The sequence below is a fragment of the Larimichthys crocea genome, chromosome XV, assembly GCF_000972845.2.
Source record: "Larimichthys crocea isolate SSNF chromosome XV, L_crocea_2.0, whole genome shotgun sequence".
In the NCBI taxonomy this organism is placed as follows: domain Eukaryota; kingdom Metazoa; phylum Chordata; class Actinopteri; family Sciaenidae; genus Larimichthys; species Larimichthys crocea.
The window spans coordinates 6,070,710-6,091,276 of record NC_040025.1 but is presented as its reverse complement, the minus strand read 5'-3'; the positions used below and the strand labels follow the sequence as shown (position 1 = coordinate 6,091,276).

The 20,567-nt window shown below is 40.0% G+C and overlaps 2 protein-coding genes across 2 annotated transcripts; both read left to right on the top strand.

Moving 5' to 3' along the window:
- The first annotated feature begins 905 nt into the window (after nucleotides 1–905).
- renbp (renin binding protein) lies at nucleotides 906–9,920 on the top strand. The gene is made up of 11 exons (XM_019269259.2): nucleotides 906–1,231; nucleotides 2,870–2,975; nucleotides 3,100–3,175; nucleotides 3,275–3,350; nucleotides 4,663–4,841; nucleotides 5,708–5,935; nucleotides 7,230–7,311; nucleotides 7,447–7,622; nucleotides 7,705–7,836; nucleotides 8,511–8,598; nucleotides 9,651–9,920. Exons 2-11 carry the CDS (start codon nucleotides 2,875–2,877, stop codon nucleotides 9,722–9,724), a joined length of 1,212 nt encoding a protein of 403 aa, XP_019124804.1. The 5' UTR covers nucleotides 906–1,231; nucleotides 2,870–2,874; the 3' UTR covers nucleotides 9,725–9,920.
- A 3,531-nt stretch (nucleotides 9,921–13,451) lies between these two features.
- Nucleotides 13,452–20,337, top strand: lrif1 (ligand dependent nuclear receptor interacting factor 1). Its single transcript, XM_019269396.2, has 3 exons — nucleotides 13,452–14,089; nucleotides 16,085–17,660; nucleotides 18,928–20,337. The coding sequence occupies exons 1-3, from the start codon at nucleotides 14,052–14,054 to the stop codon at nucleotides 19,846–19,848; spliced, it is 2,535 nt and encodes an 844-aa protein (XP_019124941.2). The 5' UTR covers nucleotides 13,452–14,051; the 3' UTR covers nucleotides 19,849–20,337.
- The last annotated feature ends 230 nt before the right edge of the window (nucleotides 20,338–20,567 follow it).

Below are 20,567 nucleotides of genomic sequence, written 5' to 3'. Positions count from 1 at the left end.
TGATGAACATTAGGTTGTAGCTGGTTGTCTGTCTTACTGCGGTTGAAAATATGTGTGTTTTGTGTTTTAACAACGTTTCAATTAAGAGTTATTGATCCAATAGTGCCAATATCTTTCTAACTTTACCAAAGTGTAGTGGCCAATGAGGCACCTTTCCTTATCTCGTAATTACGAGATAAACGAGATTACGAGATAAGGTGTCTAATTTTTTTTTTTTCAAGTGAATGCAATACGCTTCCGTAGGAAACTCTGTAGCAGATTCAGATCCATTTAGAAATTAACGACCAGTCAACGATCTAACAGAAATTTGAACAGCAGTCTCTATGTCAAACAAAAATGATAACAGCCCTTATAACACGCACAATAACATCACTCACTGGCAAATGACAAATAGCCGAACTATGAAAATACTATTCAAGTGTCACAGGCCTAAACTCACTTTACCATCGTCCACTTACATTTCACTCTTCAAAGCAGTGATTAAAACGTAGCAGAAGAAGATTTTCCAAACGACAGTCGATTTCTCTCAGGAATAAGAACAAGACTCCCAGGGGCGCAGACGCATCATCACAGCGCTGCGCCTCTGCTGACGCACCCGCAGGTGGCACGGTACTGTCTGACAAACAGCAGGCTGTAGTTTCTCCTTAACCGGAGAAATTCTTAAAGTAACGGATTACTTTAAAAAAATAAAATAACATAAGTTACTGATTACTTAACACACGAAACTAACGCGTTACGTTACGCGTTACACGAAAAAAAGTAATTAGAGTACTCACTAACGCTAGAGTTACTTTGTAACGCGTTACCCACAACACCTGCTGATATTAAAACACAGAACAGTGAGTGTTTGTGTCAGGATGTTTCTGTGTTTCTCTTTAACACTGTTACACAACAACACCTGACGCGCACGTCACTTCCTGCATCTCCAAAACAATAAAGTCATCTGAGTTTTATGCCACATGTTCAAATCCCATTATTTAACTGTGACAGTCTGAGCTGTCTTCAGTCTGAGCTGTCCGTGTTTAAGATTCGCTGAGAACCGCAGATTTCCACTTCCTCATCCAGAACCACGCGAGGAGCAGCAGCAGGCTCTGGTCACATGACAGCTGAGCAACACACACACACACACACACACACACACACACACACACACACACAGATACGCAGACAGACTGAGGATCACTGCTGCACAGAGCTGTCTTCACCGTCTGAGTCGTGTCTGGATCTCAAGGTAAGATCGGTTTCATTTGCAGACCCGGTTCTGTTAAACCGGATCACTGATGATGCATCATCACAGGCTGCTGCTGTCAGCACGGATCAGAACCAAAGAAGAAGGAATGACTTCTTTACTGTTGGATTAGAGTTTAAAAACAAACTGTGGCTTTTAAGACTAGAGGACAACATGTCTGTGTGTGATCAGCATTAAAGTTTAATAAGTGCCACTTATTAACAGCTGCTGGACTTCCAGTGCTGTTCTTCAGTCAAATATGATTGGTTTATTATTCTCAGTAAAAGTTCTGCATGCATGAACAGAAATATTCTCATCATCAGAAGTCAGAATGATCTGCATTCTTTTTATAATACAGGATATTTAATTAATTATTGCTAATTGTGCATTAAAATAAGAGCACTAGTGCTGAAGCTACTTTTAATATTTTAATTAAATATATTAGAACTGATCATGTGTTGTTTTTAGAGTGTAATCATTCTCAAAGTAGTTAAATGAATGTAGTGGAGTGAAATGTAAGTGCCATAATTTATGTAAACGTGTGTGTGTGTGTGTGTGTGTGTGTTGTCTATCCGTGCAGATGGTTTTGGTTTGGTTAGTTCAGGATATTCGGATAATGTCAGCGTAGATTTCTTTCACCATCCTAATGCAGAGCTGGTTAAAGAAATGTACATTCAGGACCTCTAGATCAGGAATTAAACTGATTTCTACTGGAATAAATTTCCTTCCACACACATCATCTGAGAGGACATCTCTGAAGTCAGTGTTTCAAATGAGATGAGACTTTAAGAAAAACAAATCTTAGCATCACTCTGTGTTCAGTTTTTTTCTGCTCATGCACAGATCCAGCCAGAAGCCTGTTTCAGATCATCAGCAGAGGTTACAGATACAGCCACAGCTTAATGCCCAATTTTCCTGTTCAGAAGATCATTATTGTGAATCACCTGCACGACTACAATTCCAGTCTAACGCCTGGCTCCTCTCCTACCCATCCTCCATTCCCCTCTGCTCTGTGCAACATATGCTGTCTCTTAACACAAAGGCATGAGAGGAAGTGGAACTACTAATAAAGCACAGCTCAGGTTTAAATCCAGTAAACGGCTGCTCCTGAGTCACCTCGCTGTAAAAGCCTCCTCACAACTGTCCTCACACGTGATATACAGAAGCTACAGTATCGATCCCATCTCAAACTAAACACACCCACACACAACAAAGCCGATACACCATTTTAAGATAAAATAAAATAACTTCTCCATACTGACATTTATTATTTCACAAGAGCACTTACCTTATAAATATTACACCACATTTATCTGGGTTGACTTGATTTGTGTCCCATGACGTGAATTTGTGTAAGTAAGGCAAAAGTAAACAAGGAGAAGTGATACATGGATTTTTTAAAATACTTTTTGAAATTTCTTTTCAGTTTTTGTGTGAACAGAACAAATGAGGTCTGGTTACATCATAATCAGTGAGATGAATAATTAGAAATAGACTGGGTCTTCCATACTTGAAGCCATGTTTTCTCTAGAATAGAAATGTTAGCTTCCCTTTCCTTTGCTCTTTTATGTAATTGGCTGAATTTTCATTCATTCATTCATTGAGGTGAAGCCCTTGGATAATTACACCATCTTTTTAAAGGTACCATGTCTGCAGTGAAGCTGGAGGAGTGTCGAGAGCGCATTCGCACAGAACTGGACAACGTGGTGGACTTCTGGCTCAAATACTCTCACGACACTGTGCATGGGTACTGCAGTGACACTTATACGCTTTTTTTACAAATACTATCAACTCATTAGCAGCTGTGTACAGCTGTAGTGCGCAGGCTGTCTGTATCCTCATCATGGTCATGAATCTGCTTCCTGTTTCAGAGGCTTCTTCACTTGTATTGGGAAGGACGGGAAGGTTTATGATGAGCTGAAGTATGTCTGGCTGCAGGGCAGACAGGTGATGCACTGTACTGATACTGTTTGTGTTGAAGAAGTATTCCACTGTGTGAAATCTTCAGATGCTATGTGAAAACGTCTGCCTTGTTTCTGTCATCAGGTGTGGATGTATTGTCGCCTGTACCGATCCATGGACCGCTTCCACAAGCCTGAAATCCTTGAAGCAGCAAAAGCTGGTGTGTTTGGATTATCATATCCGTTCTCACAGTGCAACTGGAGACCTTGATCCATTGTTATCAACCACATTCTATAATTTAGCCATGGAATATGTAACCTTGCTGCCTTTTATCTATCTGTTAATGTGATGACATTTAGCATTCAGACACCGGTGACTTTACAGAGCAAGGGAAGTGAGTTTAAAAAGCTATGATTGTAAGGAAAGACTTTTACTAATTGCAATTAATTCGATTAATGTGAAGGGTTGCATGCTTGAAAGGGGCTATAGCTGCACTTAGGCACAGTGGTGCTTTGAGCTAAATGCTAAGATCAGCATGTTAACATTGTCATGTCATGTCTGATCTTCAGACGATGAGCTGGAGCTTATTGAACCGTATGTTTGTGTGAGTTTCACGCATACACGGGTAGACCTGTGACACAGATGGTGCAGCGACAGTGAGCTATTCTCTTGTGCACTTAGGTGGTTAATGACAGTCGTGATGGTGTTTGCTCGAGGCCCAGTAAAGTGCACAACATGTGGAAACTTTGGATCTACAAAATGTTCCCTTTTACAGCAACTAAAAAAAGAACCACGCTTTAGCTTGACCACCACAAATTTAAAGGGAACGTTCAGATTATTTGAAGCGTGGGTGGTGACATTTACATGTTACATACTGTATGCGTGACTGACAACCAGTAATGGCCAGTAATGTTATGTATTCACGTTTACAGTACAAGGGCCTTGTAGTCAGTGTACACAACTTCACTACTTGAGTAAAAGTACAGATACTCCTTGTCAAATATTACTAGTAGAATACAAGTAAAAGTAGCTTAGTCAAAATATTACTTAAGTAAAGTAATAAAGTATTTGCTTAAAAAATAGTAAAAGTATTAAAAATATATCTCAGGAAATACAGGAAAGGAAAGTAGCTTTATTGTCATTATACAATACACTGATGCCATTCTGCTACAGACATGTTTATAGCTAAAAAAAAAAACAAATAAAGGCAAGAAGCACTCAGAACACGCACTCAGCTGCATTCATCAACAAATGACATTTCTACATATTGTAGTTACATTTGAACACATACTTATATCATGCATCATTCGCAGCCGATAATGAGCCGGATAACCCACATCAAAGACAGCTGCACCTCAGTAATGCGCACACACCCACACACCTAACCCCTACCTTGGACTTTGATATGAATTGTATAAAAAACATGAACTGAATGTCAACTTACGCAAGTAAATTTACTTCGTTACTGTCCTCCACTGCTACAACTTGTAGTCTACATGACATATCTACTCATGTTATATTGTCTGTTTTAGGAGGAGCATTCCTGAGAAAATTTGCCCGTGTCTCCAGCAGCAGTGGACAGTGGAAATGTGCCTTTTGTTTAACAAGAGATGGTAAAGCAGTCAAAGTTCAGAGGACCATATTCAGTGAGTGTTTCTACATCATGGCCATGGATGAACTGAGCAGGGTGACTGGTGACAAGGACATGCAGGTAAAGATGTTATTAAAACCAGATTTTTTGGTCCACTCAAGCCTCAAGTGACACTGCTAATCTTCAGACCAGATTTTCCACTCTCACTTCAGATTCTCTGAAACAAATGTGTGGATGTCCATGAAATACAGATTTCCCAGAGGATGAAACCTTCCCACAAACAGAGCTAATAAAACAGTTTTTCACCAGTTTTCAGTCCATGATTTTGTGGGCGGTCCTTAAAGGGTGGCTCGATGACACGCTGAGGCCACCCTGAGCATACCTCTGCACCTTTTGCAGAGAGATAGAGATGGATTCATCTTGCTCAGAGTGTTTCAAAGTTAGTCGTGTCATTTTCCGAGCTCATTTGACACGTTTGTGACTGCTCCCTGACTTGGCTTCAGCACATTCAGAGGACACGCCCCCACAGTCCTGGAGCTGATAATTCATTTTTACCTGATTTTGACACCTAATTTCATAAACTTGTTGATGTTTTTAATCATTCAGATTTGGCTTGGTGTTTAATAACACTTTCTTCTTTGGTCTGAGAAACTCAGAATACACATTTATATGGACTTTGTTGAAGTGAAACCTGCCAGAAATCTACTAAACTTGGATTTGACTGTAGTTTTAGTTATAATTTTGTTATTTATTTATAATACAAAAATCATATTATGGTAGTCACTTTACAATGCAGTAAGAACAAATATAGTACACATTTTAGAGCCTCCTCTAAAAAAGAAAACATGAGAAAGTATGAAGATATTCGAGTTTATCAAGTAATGTGAAAGGTTTCACTTCTGGTCAAACATGCCTGAACATGCTTCATTCTCACATAATAACGCTGTCACTCTGACAAGCTGTCTTCTGCTCTGCTGTGTTTCCAGTTGGAGGCTGAACAGATGATGGAGCAGCTGATCTTCTGGGTCCAGAAGGACTCTTCAGGCCTCGGTCGGCCCCAGCTTCCCGGAGACGTTCCCACCAACGGCATGGCAGTTCCCATGATGCTGTTGTGTCTGGTGCAACAGCTAACTGAAGGTCGCGGGCAGGAGGTGGTTCAGAAGTATAGAGAGCTGGGCAGCTGGTGTGTACAGCAGATTCTCCAACACATTCAGGTACGGACTGGACACATAGAACACGACCACCAGTTACCAGAAGGTTCTTTGTTACTACGCTTCATGAAGTGATTCGGTGGAGTCATGTTATACTTAAGCAATATCACACAAGAGGGTGTGCTTTAATGTCATTATTGGCACGACAGTGATGCAGTCACTGAGGCACTTCCATGCCAATAATAAGTTAAAGCTCACCCTTGAGTGTAATATTGCGATTATACAACAATTACTAACTTAAATAAAATATAGAATCAAAAGATATTCATGTTTTGGGGCAATTTGCTCTCAAAACAAACATTTCTTTGCTTGCCATTTCTGCCTGAAATTCAGATGCATTACTTTATTAAAGTTGACTTCCAGTATTTGTTTACATGTTCTATATTTTCAGGATGTGACAATGTGGAGATGGCGGAGTAATATATTTAGTGATGGGTCGTTCTAAATGTCTAGTTGACAAGTCAGACCAACTTGTTGTATAATGCAGCATCAATATTGGGAAGAATATTCCACAGAAACTCAAACAAAAGCTCAGAATCTTGTCTTGTATCTTGTCTCACTTTCAGTCAGCTTGAATTCACAGCAGTTCGGTTCCACTCATGTCAGAATGTAACACTGCAAAGTTCATTTGTACGTCTTTGTAAAACAGCTGGTGCTCGACTTGAGGAAGTACTCACAGGGCTAATTTGTCTTCTTGCGGAAGTTACGCAACGTAATTCGTACTTTCTGGAATTGATAAGAGAATCGTTAGATAAACTGCCAAACGATTCCATGGAATTGAAACACACGGAACCGGTTCTCAACAAGAACCAGAAGTTCTCAACAAGAACCGGTTCTCGATTCCCATCCCTAATCACATGCAATATCTTTTCAATATGAATAAGAAAGCGTTATTGTCCACAGTGTGGAAACTTGTCTTCGGTTCCTCCATCAGAGATGTCACAATACACAATTCAACACAATATCACAATAACCTAAACAGCAGGTTAATGTGATATTGTGTATTTGGTGCATTAACAAATTAGCATGGAAGCAGCATGGAAGTACTACATTAAGTTCAGCGCGATTTTACAGTGCAAGTATTTTCTGAGCTCTAGTTACAGGGTTTAAACAAACACACAACATACTGTTGCGTGAAGTTATGTTGTAGGGCTGGATGTTGAGTCATTCATTTTATGACTAATGTTTGGATGGAGTTTTACAGAATCCAGAAGTTACAGTTTCACTCTGATTAGTGCAAGTTATTTAATCTGCAGAATATAAAACTTCCTCCTTCTCCTCCTGTGACTTGGCGCAGAGAGACGGCACAGCTATCTTAGAGAATGTGTCACTGGAGGGAGCAGAGCTGCCGGGTTGCCAGGGCCGACTGCAGAACCCAGGTAAACAGATGACAGCGAGCACAGTGTGTCCATGGGGAAGCTTAGGTCGAGCTCTTTTCCTTTTCTTTGTTGCTTGCCTCAGCATTTTCCATTTTTCTCTGGTTCCTTTCCACATGCTGACCCGTGCTGACTCAGGCCATGCCCTGGAAGCAGGCTGGTTCCTGCTTCAGTTCAGTGCAGAGCGGGGAGATGAGGAGCTCCAGAGGACAGCCATTGATAAGTTTGTGGAGCTCCCTTATCAGTACGGCTGGGACAAAGAGCATGGAGGTCTCTTCTACTTCCTGGACGTAGATGGTCACTGCCCCACACAGGTGAATCAATCGTATATAAACATGAAGGTGTAGGTAGATATTGTCATATCAGATATCTGACCCTGCTCGTGTCTTTGACCAGTTGGAGTGGAGCATGAAGCTGTGGTGGCCTCACTGTGAGGCTCTCATCGCCTTCCTGATGGCCTACAGTCAAACCAAGAGGCCAGAGCTGCTCGAGAGATTCTCTCAAGTTTATGAATACATCTTTAGCCACGTGAGTTTCCACTGAAGTGCCAACAAGGCAGTCAACTGCACATTTTTAGAAATACATTTATTCTCTTTCCCTTTAAGAGGGGTGGGGAGTTCAGATGAGTCTCTATCCCATGTCTCTGTCTTAAGTGAAGAGCTGGAGTCAGTATGTGGTTAGCCTGGCTCAGCATAATAAGTAACTATAAGTAACATGAAAACAGTTAGCCTTGGCCAAAGATAAAGAATACACCTATGAACACGTCTAAAACTCTCAGATTAACACATTTAATCCAAACACAAACAGAAGTGTAAGAACACGATATCTGGTTTAACTGGGAGTTACACTCTATGCTGTATCAGTGACTGCAGCATCGTTGTCACAGTTTGCTCTTTTCCAAGAAGAAGAACAGGAACTTAATAACACGGTGTTCTTTAATAAGAAATAGTTCCAGCACATAACTCCCCCTAAAACCACACGGGTCTAAGATAGAACATTTCATTTTATCCTAATTATCTATTTAACCATGCACAGTATTACAGACCAGCTCATTACATAACACTGAAGCGTCACACATACTCCATATGGATGACTTAAAGGAGACAGAACCTTTGAAATTTGATTAATGTTGATTTTGTGAATATAGAAAATACATGTATCTATATATTTAACATACTGTACATGTGCCTGATTTGTTCCAGTTTTCTGATGCTGAGAACGGTGAGTGGTTTGGTTATTTGACACAAGAAGGGAAAGTGGCCCTGGATTTCAAAGGAGGTCCATTTAAAGGTAAGAGCATGATAAGAAGCAACAGAAAGACCAATGTCAGATTCTAAATAAAATAAAAATATATATATAATTACAATTCTTATAAGGATTCTTTTATATGTTGATATTTGGCTTTTTATTTACATATTCAATTATTCTTTTATTAATTCCCTCTAATATTTCCACATTTATTTTCTCATTCTTTTATAGATGTATTCTTTGACTCCATATTCAGCAGCTTTATTTCAACTCCTTTAACAAGTGTAGTAAATTTAACAGCAGTCATTGAAATTCTGTTTCACCAGAGGGACAGGCAGAGGTTTATCCTGAGCTCAGGTCACTGTGTGACATTTGAATTTGTTCAAATAAATGAGAAACAGCGCACAAAAACATAACTTTAGATCGTCCTGGGTAGCAAACTAATTCATGTCCAACCAGGATGATTCTGACAGTAAACCTTTAATATATGTTTTAATGTGGACTGGATCAAATAGGAAATAAAACAGCGTGTCTGTCTCTGTAAGAGGAAGGAAAGACTGTCTGGAACACAGAAACACGCCCTGGTGCGCTCAGGTGTTTATCTTTGAGGCTGTCATAGTTTTCTGGAGTGCTGCTGGACTGTGTGAGAATGTGACACTAAAGAAGGTCATTTGTGGTGTGTTCAAGCATAATGAATTATATTTTATGCACAAATGAGCTTTATAAAGGGTATAAAACGACTGTAAGTAATTTTCTAAATCAGAGTCCTCTTTACAACCACATCCTGTCCCCCATAGCTCTGTGTGAAACAAACACTCATTAAAAAGGGAACGTTCAGTCTTAGACTCAGCTCCCTCTGGAGACACTAGAGGCTTTGTACAGCTTGTAGTAGCCTTCAACACCTGCTGATTTGTTAAACTGGTGGAGTTCTCCTTTAAGACCTTTCTCATTTCACTTTATCACAGAACACACACAGTATTATCTAACTTACAACAGACTAACTGCCTCACAGTGAACGTGGAGCCTTTGGGCCCACAGCAAGTTCCCGCTTTGCCTGATTGCTAAGATACTTGTGTTTCTCTTTTCTTCTTCAGGGTTCTTCCATGTGCCACGCTGCCTGTACATGTGTGAGCGTATTCTGGATGATCTGCTGGAAAACAAGGACTGATAATCATGGGATTGGATCTGATGTGTGGGTCTGTTCACTAAATCAAACCACAAAAATCAGGTTATGAAGTACAATTGTACTAATATTCAAATATGCGTTACTGTAAAGTTACTTCATCTGCATCCCGTCACTGAGCAGCTCATAAATTGTGTTGTGAATCAGCTTTACTACTGTGTATAACTGTAGTCTATACAAACAAATAGATGACTGCTGGCCACTACTGGCAGTTTGTATTGACATTAAGATATCTTGCTTGCTCAGGCTGAATCATGTTTTTTCATTAACAATCTTCTCATCGTGAAATGAGCCGCTCAGTGACGTGACAGCGACCCAGGATAATATGACATCAGGGCTAACAGTCACACTGACATCTACAGGCAGTTTGATTTCACACTTCAGCTGTCTGCATGTCTGTGGACACTGAAGGGAAACAAATACAGACACAAACTGAGCCACTGAAGCACTATACTACACTATACTACACTATACTATACTATACTATACTATACTATACTATACTATACTACACCAAAAATCTAAATGTAAGGTGCCTTCTACATGCACACTGAACTTTTGATCCAGGCTTTTTTGAAGAGCGTGTACCTTTACATCCTGTTCACTCCAGTGTATCCAGCTAATGTTGAAACTCTTTGGATCATATCACTATTCTGACATACAGGTCAGGTTACCATGTTGTATGTTAGAGAACAATCAAAGCTACAGTATCTTAATGACATTGACATGCTTGACATCTGTGGACTTATAGGCCAGTAAATGAATTGTATACTGAAATATGACCAGCTGATTATTAATTGTGCAATGCAGTGTATGCAAATAATGTTGCTATTCATGTAATTAATTTGTATTTAGTTTAGTTAATGTGTTTCAGGTATCGCAATGATGACTGAAGAACCTTTTTTGTGAAGGCATTTTTGTGGGGGGACAATAAATTCACTATTTCAAATTTTGAAGGACTTCAGAATTGTGAATGATGTTTAAGGTTTAACTTCCTGTGTGACAGTATAATAGACAGTGTAAAAAGAGGATGGAGTTTCTGGGTCTGAGAAGTAAAGCCAATACAGAAGTGTTCTAAATCTTTATTTCTAAAGGTCAGCAGGGGGCTACTCCACTGACTCCACAAAATTAAGTCATACGGTCATTTCAAGTTTCAAGTTTCAGGTTGTTTATCATGTGCAGGCTAACACAGGGTCAACAATACAATGAAATGTCTTGGACAAGAGGAACAATCAGCTCAGCATTAAGAGCATCTCATTGGATCAGTGAATAGTTTCCTTGTGAGTTTATGGTCTCAGTCCTCCATACAGCATGATGTTCATTTAGTAAATTATGTTCCCATTTAGAGTACTAGACAAAATAGGGTTTGCTTCAGAGCTTTTTAATCATACATTTGATTTTCTATTTGTAAAGTTGACTTTAATCATTGAAACTTGCAAATAGTACACCTAATATTCAAATAAGTAGTAAATTGGAGACAATATTAAAACTGAATCATTTTCTGTTTATCTTTTACAAGTTGCTCCTATTAACATCAACAGTATTATGTGTTTGTATTGTACATTTGGGTTACTGTGGAGTTCACAAACTCACTGTACAAAAACATTGATGTTGTGTTCAGCAATATACTGAACAGATACTGCTTTAATGGTTACGCCTAACCAAACCAACATGTGTAAAAAAAGACATTTTCACTATTGTCCTGTGTCAATTCATAAATGCCATTTGAGATACAGTCGACCTGCCTCATCCTCGGCAGGGGGAAGGGGGTTAGCTGCAGTGGAGGATGGCACCTGAAGTAACCCTCTCTCAAAGAGTCCTTAAGGGCCAATGTATATTCTGGGAGAATGAAACAAATGTTTAAATCAGTCAGTAATATTATAGTTGACTCCCATAGTAAATAATATTTAGGGACTAGCTGAAACTGCTGACTGTGTGATGGTTTCTCCTTTATGGATGTCCTGGATATGCATCACTATGCTTTGGAGTGGACTTACCTGTGTCTACAGAACATGTACAGCTGTTGTTAGATATAAGAGTGAAGATGCACTACCTGATGAACGATGGAAAGGTTTGAGATTACACTGTGAGCCACAGATGGTGGCTGGGTAAGTGGAGAGAAGAAGAGGCAGTGCAGTGCTGGGTGTAAGTGCATCTGTCCCTTCATTACTTGTAGCATCTCCCAAAAACAAATAACAACGTTACACCTCAAAGTAAATGTGAAGCTTTAAAACTAGACTTTCATGGTTATCTTCTTCTTCTCCTTTTGGCTTTTCCCTTCAGGCGTCGCCACAGCGAATCAGTTCCCTCCATCTAACCCTGTCTTCTGCATCCTCTTCTCTCACACCAACTACCTTCATGTCCTCTTTCACTGCATCCATAAGACTTTCATGGTTATAATGTTAGCAAACTGAAGATACTAATTATGCCTTATGACTTGGTGGGTTGTACTAAATGAATTTAGCTAACAGGTTGTGTTCAATGACAATTACCGGTACTCAGAGCAGCACAGCACAGAAAAAAAAAACCTAAAAACATTAACAGATTTAAAATGAAGGTATGACTCATTTTAATGTGCATTATTTTTCTTAATAATGGATATAATATCAATTTATACACAAAAGTGTATCTAACTGTATATAATAGTGACGTGTTGATCGCGAACGAGTCGGTTCAAAGAGCTTAAATGAACGATGAAATCCGGCTCCTGTCCGCAAACTGCTGTAAATGCAATGAAAACAATTTATTGATATTAGAAAATGTATTTTACGCTTTTGAACACTTCACTACAAAGGATGCATTGAATACGTGATATATGTGTACACATACAAGTCATAAGTCAAAACAGCGCTAAAATTTGGCTGAAGGTATAAGTAGTAACATGAAGAGCTGTTGGGGAGCCAAAAGAGCCAGCTCTTCTTGGTGAGCTGAGTCAAATGATCTGGCTCACTAAAAAGAACCGAAATTCCCATCTCTAGTGCATAAATGGAGTGGTATTGAAAACATTTGTGCTGTTGACATGTTAAACATCATGTATGTTTGATCTGTCTGGTTTGCACTGCAGACGGCTGAATGCAAAGCATACATTGACAAAGAAAACTACACTAAACACCGACATTTTTGCCTGTAACTTGTCAATGGTCCCACCAATGACAGAGCCGGCTCTTCTTGGTGAGCTGAGTCAAATGATCTGGCTCACTAAAAAGAACCGAAATTCCCATCTCTAGTGCATAAATGGGGTGGTATTGAAAACATTTGTGCTGTTGACATGTATGTTTGATCTGTCTGGCTTGCACTGCAGACGGCTGAATGCAAAAAGCGTGCACTGACAAAGAAAACTACACTAAACACAGACATTTTTGCCTGTAACTTGTCAATGGTCCCACCAATGACAGAGCCGGCTCTTCTTGGTGTGCTGAGTCAAATGATCTGGCTCACTAAAAAGACCCGAACTTCCCATCTCTAGTGCATAAATGGGGTGGTATTGAAAACATTTGTGCTGTTGACATGTTAAACATCATGTATGTTTGATCTGTCTGGCTTGCACTGCAGACGGCTGAATGCAAAGCGTGCATTGACAAAGAAAACTACACTAAACACCGACATTTTTGCCTGTAACTTGTCAATGGTCCCACCAATGACAGCCAAGATGGCTCCACTCCATTGACTACAGCCAAAGCGCGTTTCACAGAGCGGAACCGGAACTAGTCAAGGTCGACCGGATGTTGGTGGAAAGCCGAGTTCACAAGCTGCCAGGGATTTAGTAACACTGCTGAACGTGTTTACTGTGACGTCAGCTGGAGGAAGACGTCGACAAAAACACAAAATAATGAGTTTTAACGGAGAATAAAGTTTAAGTCTGAGTCTGTGTTTTAAAAAAAACACGCCGCTTCGTGAGCGTGGCACCGATACAAACCGTAACGTCGTTTGCGTCATTGAACACAGCCCGTGTAACAGACCGGAAGCTCGGTGTTACAGAGGGGAGATATGCGGGAACGGAAGCCGAGAGGCGAAAAGCAGAAGAAAAAATGTCGAGTGAAAAAATGTTTTCAGTGCCAATAAAACGACCGTATGTGTGGTCGGTGAGTGACCATGGCGAGGAAACCCTCCCTCATGTTTAACGGACGGAAGCAACGACGGAAATAACTAACGTAGTTTGGTTCACAAGTGACTGCTCATGCGTTTATGTAGACCCAGGTAACGCGAGCACGTCCAGCATGTAACGCGCACCGAGACTGATGATTAAAGCTGCCGTCCAACATTAACCAGCCAAGACGCCTTTGCGTTTTTTTTATTTTGTTTTTAATGAACGATGTATCCCACAATCAGAGAAATGGATGCGGTTCACAGGTAAAGTTACAGGAAACAGAAATACATCTGATAAATATGATGCTTTAAAATCAAATGAAGCAGTTAAGAAATGTGTGGGTTGATAAAAGTTGATATGATGATGTGTTTTTTTTTGTTTTTTTATGTTTAACAGGACCAAGAATATATGGAGCACAGTTATTATCAAACTAAATCTGTCATAAACATGGATCATAATAAAACAGTGCTATCATAATAGTTATAATAATAATAATAGAGTACAGTAGTTACCATCAATTATGATAATACAGTGCCTATGATTGTGATTTATACGTTTAAAGGTATAGTTCAACATTTTGGTGAATACGTTTATTCGACCTGGCGTCAGGAAAGCCAAGCTGAGCAGGTTAGCTGTTTCTAGTCTTAATGCTGAGCTTGGCTACTAATGTCCTATTTATGCTCTGTAAGCTACCTGATAGGGATGTAACGATACACTCACCTAACGACTCGATTCGAGTCACGATTTCTTTTGTTCACGATACGATTTGAAAATGAGCTACAGACTAATTATGACCAAATAAAATTATCTTTTTTTTTTATTTGTAGGAAAAAAAATCTTTCTTTACAGAAACTTTGTGTTCTTATAAAAAGTGCAACTTACATCTTAAACAACAAAATACATGACAAATATCTCCTTTCTTTAGAAACAATCTCACAGTAAACTGCTGTTAACTGCTGTGATGTGCAGTTTTCGCTCTCAAGGTGGCGTAACGTTACATGTTGCTCGTGTTGCCTCTATATGTTAACAGTCTCTTGCAATATTTACATGCTGTTTTGGTTTTGTCTGTCCATTTCTCACGGTTGTATTTGTGTATATAGGGAATCCAAAATGCCGCCAGACAGGTGATTTCAAACTGCTCGGTGCGTCCTCTATTTCAAAGTTATTTTCTACCGTTGCCATGTCTTCCCTCGCTCTATTTCTAATTAAAAAAAGACGAAAAAGAAAATATCTTACTTCTCTCGCATTCGCCAAGAATCGCGATTCATTTTTTCCACCGATTCGAGTCGTCACACATTTGTACCGATTTTTAGTCGTGTCACGATGCATCGTTACTTCCCTACTACCTGACAGTCAGGCATGAGTTAGGCTAACTTAGCAAGCTTTCCCCCGTTTCCATATTTAATGCTAAGCCAGTTACAGTTTATCTTACTGATTATATTGATGCTGAATTAACAGGAAAACTGTCGACATATGATGTTATTTATCTCACGGCTGTAGAGTGATGTGTTTTTACAGAAATTTAAGGAATTACTAACATGTAATATTTCTTAAAGGGACAGCACAGGGAGCTTTAGTTTACTTCAAACTGCTATTATGTTTATTTTTGAACATTTTGTCAACGCTACAGAAACACTTAGTAACAAAAGTATGATCAGGTTGTCCGACGTTGACTGCTGTTAGTTATTGGTTTGATTAATGGTTGTGTATTGATTACTGGCAGTAGCTGATCAGGTTTATTATCAGCTGATCGTATTCAGTTTTCTAACAGCAGTATGCAGGAAACGGTTGATCCTTGTCTGTGTTTTTAAAGTGCTTGTAGAAATATGTTCATGTTTGCGGTGCAAAGTTTGTTACAAGATTAATGATGGCTGTTAATATAACGTTAACGTAACGGTCATTAGGACACCTGTGAAGCGGAGCGATGATTCAGCACTCATGGGACGACTCTTACTTGTTCAGAGCTGACTGTTGTTTAATATGATTTTATGGATTATATTTCTGACTTTAAGCCTCATTTTACACCAGAGCAGCATTTAGGGTCAGTGCACTGACGAGAGATCTCCTTCCAAATGACTGACTGAGTGCCCCCACTCACAAGTGGTGCAATATCAGTTGTTGAATCTGAACTGATGAGCTGTTGAAATGTTGCAGTTACTCGTTACACTGTCTGTTGGCAGACTATCCAGACCTGTGTTGTGTAATTGTGTAGTTCTTGACTGACATGTTTCTGTGCTCTGTTTTTTTTTTCATCTCAGTGGGACTGGTGTCTTTTATCAGGCAATGCCTGCTGTTGGAGCTGACGGAAAGAACATCATGAAACTGATTCCTGTACAAATGGTCAACGGACAATTTGTCCCAACTGAAACAAGCAAACCCAAAAAGGCTCCTACCCCACAGAAAGCTGTGACTATAGATATTGCCTCAGCAGCTATCCAGATGGTCAAAGAGGCAACTTGGAACACTTGTGCCTCTCAGCTTCTCAGGAAGCAGGCTTCCCTCGTGAGTCAGGTAGATCTGAATGTTCGGAATTCGGCAAACAAGCGCCCACTGCTGCAGCCAAGTGTAAATTCAATGACCAAAGTACCTCAGATGGCAACACCTGCAACAAACTGCGTCAGTCAGCAAGTAACATTTCCAAGTCAGCTCCCAGTGACGGTGAAATCTCCAGCACTCCCCAGAGGACAGTACCTTCAGATTCCACCTAATGCACAAGTCCGAACAGTCCCAGCATCTGAACTCCCTCCAGGTATCAAGAAACAGATTTTCACTTCATCAGCCAGCTCCTCTTCGGGGTCAGGGGTACCCAGTGTGGTCTACGTGTCACCCATCACGACCATGGACCAAGGCTGTACTCCACCAAATTGTCCTGCGCTTAACCTGCTCGAGCTCCTCTCCAAGAAATCAGCCAGCACTTCATGTGTACCCCCACCAAAACCACAACTCAAACTGATCCCACAGGTCTCACAAAGACCCAACAGCCCCATAAAGTGGATTATTGAAGAAGAGGAGAGCTCGGCGCCTCAGGCTCTTGATGCTCTCAATTCTTCCTTGGTCACGTCAGAGATCCTTCGGGCTGTAGCAGTGAGGGAAAAGGCTCACAAACCCTGTGATGCCATGACAAAACCAGCCTCTCAGCTGAGTCAGAGCGAAAGTAGCCAAGGAGAGGAAAGCGCTTTGGTCATGTGTAACGGGAAGGTGTTCTTTGTGGCCAAAAAGTCCAACCTGCCAATTCCAGTGGGAATAGACGACTCACCAACAGTAGCAACAAAAAACACAACTGTGCCTTCACCCGCCCTGACAGCTGACATCCAGCAGATCATCATCCCAGATGAGTCTGACGAAGTGATTGACCTTTGTGATGATGATGACTCATCCCAAAAAGCAGTTAATACAGCAGCAGTGACTCATCTGGACGAAGACAATGTTATATTTGTGTCTTATATTCCACCCAAATCTGACTCTGGATCAGCACAAGATTTGATACTCCAAACACCAAAAGCACTTACGAAGGTAACAGACCAGAGAGGCATGAGCAGCTCAAACAGCGCCCAGCGACAAAAGAGGCTGCATGGTAATGCTGGCGATGATGCTCTGAGAAGAGAAAGTGTCCAGAACCCATTAGTCAGCGCAGTCCAAAATCATATACATGCTCGTGGTCCAGCAGTGATAAACACGGAGGGTTCAAAAGTCAACAGTCAGCAGAGCACCTCCACCCAACATGTGGGGAGCTTAGAGGTTGATGTAGAAAGAAAGAGTCAAGCATATCCCAAAATGTCTGATGGCAGCAGTGGAACATGCTCTCGAGTAGAGGAGGACACCTACGAAATGGAGGTGAGGCCGCATGTTTTAATACTGCAGAATACTGTATAGCTCTGGTTCTCAACCTGTGATAAGAGTACACATAACTTCCCTCTAGTGGTAAAACATGCATGCTATCAAACGCTACAAAATAAAATCTCTAATCAAATAAACTATGAGATTACTGCAATACATATTGTTAAATCCCTAGAGCCCAATACTACATTAGTCATGTCTGTTCACGGCAGCTCTCCTCTCATTGATCTTGGCACTTGGTATGGTTGCTAGGATAATTAGTGGATTATACGGTAAGCCCCAAGGTTCTGATTACTGAATGTTTTCCATTTCCTGTAACATAATTATTTTTGATATCAGCCTGCTGCATTCTGACACGTTCATACATGTAGCGCACATTTATATCCATGATTAGTTTGGTACCATTGTGTCTCTACAGAACCCAACCAAAAACCTCAACTAATCAACCATGTGTGTTGTGTGGGTAGAGATGATGTCTGTATGCTAAGATAGGCTAACCATGTTTTTATGTTAAGTTAGGCTAACCATGTTTTTATGCTAAGATAGGCTAACCATGTTTTTATGTTAAGCTAGGCTAACCATGTCTTTATGTTAAGATAGGCTAACCATGTTTTTATGTTAAGTTAGGCTAACTATGTGTTTATGTTAAGCTAGGCTAACCATGTCTTAATGCTAAGATAGGCTAACCATGTTTTTATGTTAAGTTAGGCTAACCATGTTTTTATGTTAAGATAGGCTAACCATGTTTTTATGTTAAGATAGGCTAACCATGTCTTTATGCTAAGATAGGCTAACCATGTCTTTATGCTAAGATAGGCTAACAATGTCTTTATGCTAAGATAGGCTAACTATGTTTTTATGTTAAGCTAGGCTAACCATGTTTTTATGCTAAGCTAAGTTAACCATGTCTTTATGCTAAGCTAAAAAAAGAACATCTTCCAACTTTAAACAAACCTTTAAATGTCTTAAAATAAACTGTATTGATTTGTGTGACGATCAGAAAAAATAATTGGACATTATAGTTATGAAAATCTTTCTTTTCCTCTTCCTAAACCCTGCTCCTTTTCACTCTATGCTCCAATCACAGTTGAGCAAGCCTTTGTCAGAACTTCAACTTTCTCCTTTCTTGTACTTACATTTGCTAGGTGCTAGCTTGTCTATGTTGTATGTTAGCTTTTAGCTCAAAACACGGCTGTGCCAGAGTGTAGTGTAGCTCGTGTACTCTTGTTTGTATTTTAAAGACTGTTGGTTTTGCTCTTGTCAGAACTCTGTGAGTCCTGCAGCAGGTTTGACGTCTTTGCCGGCATCAGAATCCCGTCCAATGGCCGACCGTCTGCTGGGACAGTTATTCGGGATAACCGCTGATGTGAGGATTTGCCTGCAGAGGATTGATGAAGCCTCAACTGGGTCTGTCCCTGCAGAGCCTCTGCAGAGTGAGTCCATAAGGCCAGTGGAGGATCATCAGGAAGCAATGAGCAGGTCAAAAGAGGACAAACTTTTCTTACAGGACTTTTCCAGCCCTCAAAAACATGACAGCAGCAACCGTCTCGTCAAACAAATCAAAGTACTTACTGAACAGGAGCTACCAGCAGACCCTGCCACTCCAGGTCCTCACACACATCTCCAGTGTTCACACCTCGAACAAACAAAAACTTTGAAGTGCAATTCAGGTCAAAGGTCACTCAAGGAAACACCTTGCGATGTTGAAACAAAGCCATTGATCAGCTACTTAGAACCCATAGATGAGGATTTCCTCAGCACAGATGAAAACAACTCCACAGACGCTCTTCCACAGACTTGTGTGAATCTGAACACAAACACCAGGAGGATGGGAAGAACAAGGAAGCGCACATTTTGCCCGTGTTGCATCACCGGTACTCATGACCCTGCAACAAAGTCAGAAAAGCCGGAAAAGTTGACGACGAAGCAGACGAGTAAAAGAGGCGGAAGAACAAAGTCTGTGAGGATAGATATGAGAACATCTGGAAGGAAGAGCTGGTTAAAAACCAAGAACAAGCAGAGTTGTCAGACCTATGAGGCTCTGGCCAGTGAACGTTTCTCCACCACATCCATGGACCCCGAGGACCACAAGGAACTCCAACGACTAGAACAGATCAAAAGACTCAAAGATCTTCTGAGAGAGAAAGAAGCCACTTTAGACTTGATGAGAAACAGCATGAGCTGAGATCAGAGGTCAAAAAACATTGCAAGCACCAATATCCTAACATACAGCATTAACACAAATATTTATTTGTTGTTATTGGGTTTTTTTTGTTAGAATTAACGGACTAACATGTATTGTATTGCTTCAGCATTGTCATGTGTGTCTGTTTTTCTATTTTTATATCATTATCAGTATATGATGTGTGCATCTCACAGGGAGAGCAGGTTCAATATTTGTTCTACACTTAGACACCACGTGGCCAGTTTACTGTTACGTAAGGCTGTTGCTTATGTTGTTAAAGGTTACACAGAATATGTTAAACGGAAGCATCCTCCATGCAGTCTACACCAACTCTGACCTCAGTGTCAGGCTCTTAAAGTGCTGCAACTAGGGCTGCAACTAAAGATTATTTTGGTTGTCGACCAATTAGTCATGATCATTTCTACTAAAACAAAATAGCAACCTGCATCATTTATTACCATTTAATACCAGTTATTACTATTACAATTATTATTTGATGTTATAGTATATATATATATATATATATATAATATATAATATATATAATATAGATATATATATAATATATATAATATATATATATATAGTATAGTAGTATAGTATAGTATAGTGGAGGTTTACTATTTGTGTAATATCCAATTCATAACATTACTGATTTGTACTAATTTCATTTAATATTCTACACATTAATTATTATTGATATTGTCACTGTTGGGCAG